This window comes from Ahaetulla prasina, chromosome 8 (genome assembly GCF_028640845.1).
Source record: "Ahaetulla prasina isolate Xishuangbanna chromosome 8, ASM2864084v1, whole genome shotgun sequence".
Lineage (NCBI taxonomy): Eukaryota > Metazoa > Chordata > Lepidosauria > Squamata > Colubridae > Ahaetulla > Ahaetulla prasina.
Window position 1 is genome coordinate 51,558,502 of NC_080546.1, and position 10,342 is coordinate 51,568,843.

The 10,342-nt window shown below is 38.2% G+C and overlaps 1 protein-coding gene across 2 annotated transcripts in view; it reads right to left on the reverse strand.

Moving 5' to 3' along the window:
- The window catches only part of FAM149A (family with sequence similarity 149 member A), a 55,770-nt gene extending 45,448 nt beyond the window's left edge, over positions 1–10,322 (reverse strand). For both annotated transcript variants that reach the window (XM_058193892.1, XM_058193891.1), the window contains exon 1: positions 9,862–10,322. In XM_058193892.1, coding sequence (XP_058049875.1) covers positions 9,862–10,307 — 446 coding nt within the window. In that variant the 5' untranslated portion in view covers positions 10,308–10,322. The remainder of the gene's footprint in view (positions 1–9,861) is intronic.
- Between the last annotated feature and the right edge of the window lie 20 nt (positions 10,323–10,342).

Sequence of the window (10,342 nt, forward strand, 5' to 3'; positions counted from 1 at the left end):
ATGAGATCACATGACCCCAAGACACTGCAGCCCTCATAACTATGAACCAGTTGTCAAGCATCCGAATGTAAATCATGTGACCACAGGGATGATTGCCTTATACACTGTAAGCCGCCCTGAGTCTTCGGAGAAGGGCGGGGTAGAAATGTAAACAAACAAAAAAAAAACTGTCCTAAGTGTTACAAATAGTCATAAATGACTCTTTCAGTGACGTAACTTTGAACGGTTGCTAAATGAACTGTTGTATGTTGAGGACTACCTGTCCTTAAGAAAGGAAGAGGCACAGACATTTCATTGCAGTTCAGATTTCTACATCCAAATCAACACATCACTGAAGCAAAGTAAGGATGACAGGAACATGTATTAAGATGTCCTGATGATATAATACAATGCCACCACTAGATGTCAGTGTTTATATACATATTAGATTGCAGCAAAATCTCCACAGAATAGGTATTGGAGTGCAGCCGTTCTCATTTCACTCCTCTTTTTCGTTAAATCAGGCTGACATTTCTCTTATCAACCTTTTGATCAGTTAATTTTTAAAGGAAATTTAAACAAGAACGGGATTAATCATTATAAAATAAATGCCATCTAAGTAAGCTTCCGTTTTGTTAAAATGTTCATTTTATTACAGCTGGGATTATATTTCACATGAAAAAGAAATAAATATTAAGGCTCAGTTTAACTGTGCAGTTTGAGGGTCTCCTTAAAAAGCAACTATGTAATTCAATCTGACAAATGTTTTGTGGTGAATTGGTTCCTTGTCAATCTCAGATTTCAGTTGTACAATAATTCTTAACTTTCATGGTTTGAAACAAATTTCAAAACAAACTTTCATGGTAAGAAACAAATTTTAGCTTTTTTCTATATAAATGTCAGACATACATGCGAGAAAAATATTTTCTGGGCTGAATTCTGTCACATGTTTTAAAAGATATATTTGAGCTATATTATATTTTAAGCTGATCAAATAAAAAGATGTATTTATAATAACAGAACACATTTACATTTTCAGGAACAAAATAAAAGTTCAGTGTCTCTGTAATACAAGTGAGAAATTAATAAAAAGGAATAAAATACTATAATTGCGATAGTTGTCAGGAACCACTAAGCTACCTTAATATGGGTTTCCTAATCCTGTTTTTTTTTTCATTTAGAGAAAAGGAAGGACGTATAATTCAACACCTGCAATCCAAAGATAATGGAATAGCATTTTCACTACAATCTAATTGTGGAATAACATTATTTGCTTAAGCACTGTCCAGTAAACTGTATAGCTATAAAATGGAATTCTAGCATCAACATATTCAGCTATTAATTTTCAAAATTAGTTTATATGCCCAATTGCCAGAACCTTTACTAAATAGCTTTACTTGAAAACCTGTATTAGAACAAAATATTGATATCTTAACTAAATACCTAAATATGTTGTTACAAAAATGTAGTTAAACAGAGGTATAAAAAAGGAATGAAAATTAAAGCAATTCGAACTATACAGATAGTTGTCAACTTACAACCATTTGTTTAACAACTGTTCAAAGTTACAAAGGTACTGAAAAAAAACAATTTACTATGTAGTCACATGTCTATGTGGTCCTCGCACTTAGGACTGGGATAGCATCCTGCAGTCACAGGATCAAAATTTAGGTGCTTGGCAACCAGCATGCATTTATGATGGTTGCAGCATACTGGGGTCATGTGATCGCCATTTGTGACCTTCCCAGGAGCTTCCAACAAACAAAGTCAATGGGGGAAAGCCAGATTTGCTTAACAATCACGTTATTCACCTAATTTCCGCACCAAAAAAGGTCGTGAAATTGGGCAAGGTTCACTTAACAACTGCACTGCTTTGTGGTCATAAGTTGAGCCTGAACATGAAAATGAAATAAGAACATCTGAATATAAATTTTTGAAAAAAACAAAGATAATATGATAATATTTTTATTTATATTAATTTTATTTATATTAATTATATGTTTCTATTATGCTCATTTTTATTTATAATATTTATAGATAGTACTTATATATGGAAATGTATCAATGGAAAATGATTACTATTATTTCATATGTAAATAATTGATAAAAGTCAAGGAAAATGCAATCAGCTTAATTAATTGTTACAAAAAAGAGACTAATTAGTATCTTGGTAGAGGTGTTTTATTTCTTTGGGATCAGATAGGAAGCATTTACTGCAACAAGATCAGGTATCCCTGAAAGAGAAGAGATAATAGGTTGAATAAAAATCTTGGAAAAGGTCCATGTGCATGTAATAATTTATGAGAATCCAGTCTTATAATCATGTGGAAGCTCCAAATATTAAGAGTCTCTTCTTCAGTAAGCTCACCAATTATAGGTACTATTAAAGCCTGAATCAGAACTGGACCTTGTTTGGGACTGCGTTGATCCCACCTCCTCTCCATTCTCCATACTTGGGGATCGGGGGAGGTGAGGTAATTGCTCATTGCCGGAGCTCTGTTGCTCCTAGGAGCTGCTGATCCAGTTCTACAGAGGAATTATTGAGTCTGTCATCAGCACCTCTATAACTATCTGGTTTGGTTCTGCAACCCAATAAAACAGACAGAGACTTCAGAGAATAATTAGAACTGCAGAAAAAACAATTGCTACCAACCTGCCTTCCATGGAGGACCTATATAATGCACCAGTCAAAAAGAGGGCTGTGAAAATATTTACAGACCCCTCACATCCTGGACATAAACTGTTTCAACTCCTACCCTCAAAACGATGCTATAGAGCACTGCACACCAGAACAACTAGACACAAGAACAGTTTTTTCCAGAACGCCATCACTCTATTAAACAATTAATTCCCTCAACACTGTCAAACTATTTAGTAAATCTGCACTACTATTAATCTTCTCATCGTTCCCATCACCCATCTCCTTCCACTTATGAAACTTTGTTGTTGTATCCTTATGATTTATATTGATATCGATTGTTTTCGGGTTGCTTATTTGTACCCTATGACTATCATTAAGTGTTGTACCTTATGATTCTTGATGAAGGTATCTTTTCTTTTATGTACACTAAGAGCATATGCACCAAGACAAATTCCTTGTGTGTCCAATCACACTTGGCCAATAAAAAATTCTATTCTATTCTATTCTCTGCTCTGATGCCAGCCCTCTCCTTCCCCCTTGCTTGGTCATCCTGCGCCTCTCTCCTTCACAGGCGATCCTTCCCAGACCTAAGGGACTGTCTCGTTCTGCTCCTCCAGTCATTTCTCTGGGGCCAACGAGGCCGCGCCATCTTCCTCTGTCGACCCTGGCTCTGTCTCGTCCTCAGGCTCAGATGGGGCCATGACACTTCTCCTATGTGATGTCTATAAGAAGCTGCCAGCTCAGAGTTATATATCATCAGTAGGTACTCAGTTATCCTCAGTAATATGGTACTCAGTTATCCTTTACAGAATTGGACCAGTCAAGTGATGCTATTGAAGTGATATCCCAGTGCCTGGATAACATGAATGGTGAATTCATTACAACTAAATATGCTTCAAAATATGATGGATGTTTGAAAGGTATTTTTAACAATATGAGAGAAAATAAATTTAAATTGTATCAATAAACTTGTTTATTTTGATTATTTTTTTAAGGCTGTTACTATGACAGGCGTTCCCTTCTATAATTTCTTCATTACAAATAAACAAAGATTTCATTTGTAACACACTGTAGAGGGAACAGAAGGAAGAGTGGTTACCAAAGTAACAGTCAGATAAAAGGGACCCAACCCAGATCAAGTGAATAAGTAAAGAAAAATCAGACAAACCCTCCCTAGTTTACACTAAGATGAAGGGATGAAGAGAGGGAGGGAATGGGGGAGGAGTACATTTAGATTGGCAAGATTCTGTTACTATAGCTGTTACAATAAAAGCAATCCTAACCTTTATTCATTGGTTTCCTAATTTGGTTTACTTAGACGGGTTGGCACATTCCTTCTATGGGAATGCAGTCCAAATGCAACCAGTATGAATAAGTAAAAATCAATACTAGTTAAAATTAAGAAAAACAAACATCAATTAAATCATCATATGTCATGATATATTTACAATAAATATTGTAAGAGCAATACTTATTTATTTATTTTGTCAAATACATATTAAATAATATATATAAGTATAAGCATGAATTGAATACATAAAATGACTACAACTAAAGGGAACATTAGGACAGGGACGGTAGGCACGCTGGTGTTCTTATGCATGCCCCTTACAGATCTCTTAGGAATGCGGTGAGGTCACCAATAGACAGTCTTAGGTTTTGGGGATTTTGAGATGAGACCACAGAGTCTGGTAGTGCATTCCAGGCATTAACAACTCTGTTACTGAAGTCATATTTTCTGCAATCAAGATTTGAGCGGTTCACTTTAAGTTTGAATCTATTGTGTGCTCGTGTATTGTTGTGGTTGAAGCTGAAGTAGTCATTGACAGGAAGGACATTGTAGTAGATGATTTTATGAGCTATGCTCAGGTCATACTGAAGGTGGCGTAGTTCTAAATTTTCTAAACCCAGAATTTCAAGTCTGGTGGCATAAGATATTTTCTTACTTCTACCTCTATGCAGTCCTAAACCTTTAAGCCAGACGTGTCAAACTTGATTTCATTGAGGGCCACATCAGGGTTGTGTTTGACCTTGGGGGGCTGGGGTGGGTATGGATAGGGTGGGTGTGGCCAGTTTGATGTCACTTGTGTTGGGGGCGCCTGTGGTGGCCTGAGCACTCTGCCAGTAAAAACAGGCTCCCAATCTCTGTTTTTGGCTGGGATGGCCTCCTGCAACCCTCTGCCAGCGAAAACAGAGCTTGGGGGGTGGTCCTCCTGAGCTCCATTATCACTTTGCAGGAGGCCGTCCAGGGGTGCTATTCAGCAGGTTCTGACAGGTTCTGGAGAACTTTTTGAGTCGTTTGGAGAACCGGCAAATACCACCTCTGGATGGCCCCAGAGTGGGGTGGGAAAGTTGATTTTGCAATATCCTTCCCTGGGAGTGGGATGGGAATGGAGATTTTTTTTTTAAATTTACATTTATATCCCGCCCTTTTCCGAAGACTCAGGGCGGCTTACAGTGTATAAGGCAATAGTCTCATTCTATTTGTATATTTACAAAGTCAACTTATTGCCCCCCAACAATCTGGGTCCTCATTTTACCTACCTTATAAAGGATGGAAGGCTGAGTCAACCTTGGGCCGGGCTTGAACCTGCATCCTTCCCCTGCCAGGCCCACCAAACCACACCCACCAAGTCACACCATGCCCAAGCCATGCCCACAGAACCGGTAGTAAAAAAATTTGAATTCCACCACTGAGGCCGTCCCAACCAAAAAAAGAGATCAGAATACCATTTTTGCTGGTAGAGCACCACAGGCCAGTTCTTCGCTGTTTCCAGAGCATCCCCATGGGCCAGATCTAAGCACCCCGCAGGCCGGATGCGGCTCGCGGGCCTTGAGTTTGACACTCTTGCTTTAAGCCATCACTCTGCTAATTTTCACAGTACTGTCTAATGCCTACGTATATCTACCCATGTCGTATGGCGGTAGCATTATTATTATCCTTGTTATCTTCCTTATTAACCTCTCTTATTGGTATTATTATGATTATTATCAATTGGTGGTTTCCATGTACACTGAGAGCTTCTGCACCAGAAACAAATTCCTTGTGTCCAGAAACTTGGCCAAATATTCTGCTCTGCTCTGCTCTGCTCTGCTCTGCTCTGCTCTGCTCTGCTCTGCTCTGCTCTGCTCTGCTCTGCTCTGCTCTGCTCTATTCTATTCTATTCTATTCTATTCTATTCTATTCTATTCTATTCTATTCTATTCTATTCTATTCTATTCTATTCTATTCTATTCTATTCTATTCTATTCTACTCTACTCTACTCTACTCTACTCTACTCTACCCTACCTTACCCTACCCTACTCTACCCTATTCGTTTTACTTTACAAGCATTTGGGTAAAATCTATGCTTCATCTTCTTTTGGATCATTTTCAACAGCATAACAAAAATTTTACTTTTACAAAGTAAATTAGTGTTAAATTTAATACATTGTCAGAGGACTTTATGAAGATCTATGAAATCAGATAAACAGATGCCTAGCACACACATGCTACCAGGAGACCATAGACTGAAGTCTGTACAAATTTGACTTGGAACTTGGGCTAAGAAGGACTATGATGATAAATATTTCATTAGGACATTTCTTCTAAAGCTTAAGTGGGATTGTCTAATTAAAAAAATGCTAATGTGATAGTATAGCCTTTCTTTTTCTAAGAGGTGTATCTTATTTCTTCTTATATAACCTTTTCTTTTAAAAAAGCAGTCAAGCATGTTTCTTTTTAATAAAAATCAATTTGATTCTGTAAAACATAACCAGTATAACAAAATAGTCATAATAGTCATAATAACAAGAGTACTTAGGAGAAAGCGTGGTTAAAAGGCAAATCAGCACTTGATATAAAATATAAAAGAGGAACTCATCTGTATAAAACTGCTACATTTTAAAGGGATCCCAATCGATTATATTTAGATCCACTGATCTAAAATGAATTGCTATTAATTTAAGGGTAATCCATGTTGTTAGAGCTACTCTAAGTAAAAATTAAGCTGAATGTGTTTGTTGATGGATTTAAAAATTAAAGGTTGAGAATGGCTCTAAAAATAAAGTATTTCATTAAAAGATCTTTCTATTGTGGGCCAAATTCAATACAAATAAATTGAAATAAAAAACCAAATTGCTTAATAAATGTGCACTGAGATTAAATTACATCTAAGGATTTTTAACATAAGCAATCAAATAACATAATTTCACACTGAGAAACTGACCTGACCTGAAAATCTGCCACAGACTGCAATAATTGGCCACATTAATATGCCCACTGATACTTTACCTGAAACCTATCAAACATCCTTGGTTTTTTTTTCAGATTCCTTAAATTTTAAATAATAATAATAAATATTCTCATGCTTCAGAACAAATAAGTTTCATCTTAAGACTGCCTCTCCACTATTGTGACAGACTTTATTAGAAATTATAAATGGTGGGACGATGCAGCAAAGCAATGGTTTGTTGGCAGTATGCCCTGTGTCCAGCAATAGCCAAAGGTGAACTAGGTGGATAAAGAGGAGACATCTAGAAGGGTACAGAGAGATAAGGAACAAAGTCAGCAGCTTGCTTCCTAGCAAATGATTTTTTGGGAAAAAAAATTACAGCCCTAACTTCCTTGAGTATATAAAAGCAATCCTATAAATTACAATCCAATTTATTCTAAAAATCTTCAGAATGAGATTGTTAAGAGTCTCCATGAAAAACATCAAGCAAATATATTCAAGATTAATTGAACCAGACCAATATTTCTCAATTTTGATACTTTTAAGATACATTGACGTCAATACTCAGTTTTCAGCTGTGTTTATAATCTTAAAAAGAGGCAACAACAATTTCTTTATAACAGATGTAAGAAGTTCCATCTCATTCTAAAATTATTAAGATCAATCATCACCACATTTTTTTTCAAATTAAAAGACAAAATAGTGATCATTTATGGGGGAAAACCTGCTGTTATTAGAATTAAATTAGATCTTCTAAAGTATTAATCTGAAATTGGTATAGTTTCAAATTCTTATGTTAGTATCAAATTTTAATCCAAATTGATAATAAAGTTCAGCAAATGAAAAAGTGCAAAAGTACTGACTATTTTTTTTAATCTCTTTGAATCCTAAGTAAATAACTTATTTATAAATCTGGTGAAAACTATTGATTCAAGTATGTTAAGGATCTGTTTAGTGAGGTTCTGAACAACAGCTGAAAAAATATTTAAATTTTTCTGTCTGATGAAAGCAAGTCTGAAACAGAAATTTGCCTGTCTAATATACAGTGCTTACATCCCAGCAATTGCAATTCAACCACTAGTCAGAAACTTTTGCAAAGTATCTCTCCCTCCCTCATTCCCTCCCTTCCTCCTTCTCTCTCCCCCTCCACCTGTTTCCAGAGGAATGCATAACGACATGCATGTTTTCTGCCCTTAGCTTCTTTATTGATGGAAGAACCTGACTCACTACCAAGTCTCCTTTCTCTCAGCCTTCAATTTGCAATGACATAGAAGAGAGTTCACACTTATAGTTTCTACTGGTATTCTGGCACTTCTAAAGGGTTGCAGAATTGTTAGGCAGTTGTGAAACTAGAATACAGCTAGCAACGCAGGACTTTTGCCTGTTTTATATTTTGTCTGAAATGTCATTCCTTGAATTATGGAACATGACCTCGTAATGTGACTATTCAAATCCTATTTTGAGGAACAACGGGAAAATTGTAAACCTTTACCCCACTGAAGGATAAAGGAACATAAGATAAAATTTGGAGCTTGAGGGGATAAAGGAGGCTGTTCAGATTGGGAAATACTAACAAGAAAAGACAAGAAAAACAAGGGCTATTATTGTATTTACCCAAGTTTACATCTCCCACCAATAAAATATTGGGAAACTAAGAGGACCCTTCCATTATGATGTTATTATTTGGAGAAAAAATAAATTTTCTGTAAGTAAAGAAAAGTTCATCCACCAAGAAACTAGCAGGCTAAAATCTACATCTGCACAGAGGATTGAGGAAAGCTAACTAATGATGGATAACTAAACTGTATTTTGTTCAATGAGGCTTGTTTAGTAATAGTTTACAGCATCACTAGAACAGCACAATGCCAAACTTGCTTTATCTCCATGACAACCTTATCTGTTTTCCACACATAAAGAAATACAACAAAGAAAATTAAGACAATGCACCATTGCACCCAACAGGTCTTCCTTGTCACAGCAAGGGCTGGTTTCCACTAATTATAGAATTACAGTCCAATTTGTAATCTACATCCATTATGGACGGATGGAGGGGAGAAAGTTTTCACTAAACAGTCATTTCTTTCTTCAGTGATTTAGTTCAAAGAAATCTAGATAATATGCCTTTGCTGAGCCAATAATGATATATTTTCTTTTTAAACATCAAGGAATTTTAAAACAAAATTCACCAATAATGTCAATGTGAAAGCTAGCTCATATTGGTTCCTGCTCCACAAGGATTGTGACTTAGACGCCAAGAGACATATCCCGTATATGCAATTTCAGTTTGACACAACATGACATATTGTTCTTCCATTTCCTGATCCTTTTTGAGGCCTCTCAATACAGTAAATGGAACACCAGGACCAGCAAGACTACTCTTTATCTGGTGATGCTCTTGTGGTCTTTTGAACCATTTAAGTAAGGCAGTGCATCATTGTTACTGATCCCCAAACAGGTTGCTAAAGTATCAGGGCTCATATCTTCTTGCCTTAATCTGGCACCTTTTCAAACCCTGGTCTCCTGAACTCTCTACAAGAGCCCACTTAGGAGTCAGCACAGGGAAGATTATCTACTGTACCAAGTGGAGTAGGTTTGTGAAGACTTTCTTAAAGGTATCCTGCAAATGATAATTTACCATGAGGTGATAATACACACATATACCTAAATCCTTGTCTTCTTTCCAAGCTGTAAAGGGAATCTCCTCTCCTTTCTGGGACTTATCAAACCTTAGATAAATATGGAATGATTCTCCTCAGCACCTGATTGTAAACTAATGTTGCCCAGTAAACTAATTCCATTCCCCACTATCCTGTCAGAGCTGAAGAAGCTTCTTGGATGAGAAGCGAAACGTCTTCAAAGAAAAAAACAAGAAAGTCCAGTTGCCTCCTGAAAAAGCACCTTTGGGACAATCATGACCTGGATGACTGAGAATCACTACAGACTAATGCCGACCGGTATTTCAGAAAGGAGTCAACCACTATAAAGTTCCCGCGCAGGGCCAGGAAATGGGGAGTCCCTCAACTTGCCTGGGCGCAGCAGTTTCTTCCTGGGGATCCGCGTCCGGCGCGCCCTCTTCGCCGATGTCGGGCAAAGTGACGAAAAGCAGCGGTTTGCTGGCGGGCGCGGCCCAAGCCCCGGGCTCCTTGGCGGAGCGCGGAGAACTGCTTCCACTGGCACAGCTGCCAGTCGCCAAAGGTTTCGGCGCCGCGGCCCCGACCCCGCTACCGCCGGGGAACGCCCGGGCCGCCGCCGCTGCGCTTGTCAGAGAGGCTCCCCCAGCGCAGGCCAGGGCAGCGTAGCGAAGGGGCAAAGACGGGGCGCCCGACGGGGACGCCGAGGCAGCGAGGAGAGGCTGTACTTTCGGCGGAGGGGCGCCGGGGGCGGGCGAGTAAGAAGGCGATGAGGAAGACGAGGCGGTGGGCTTGAAGAGTTTTGCGAAGACGGTGGCCAGGTCGAGGACCGCCACCTTCATGGTGCCGCCGCCGCCGCCGCTTCTTGGCGCCAAGA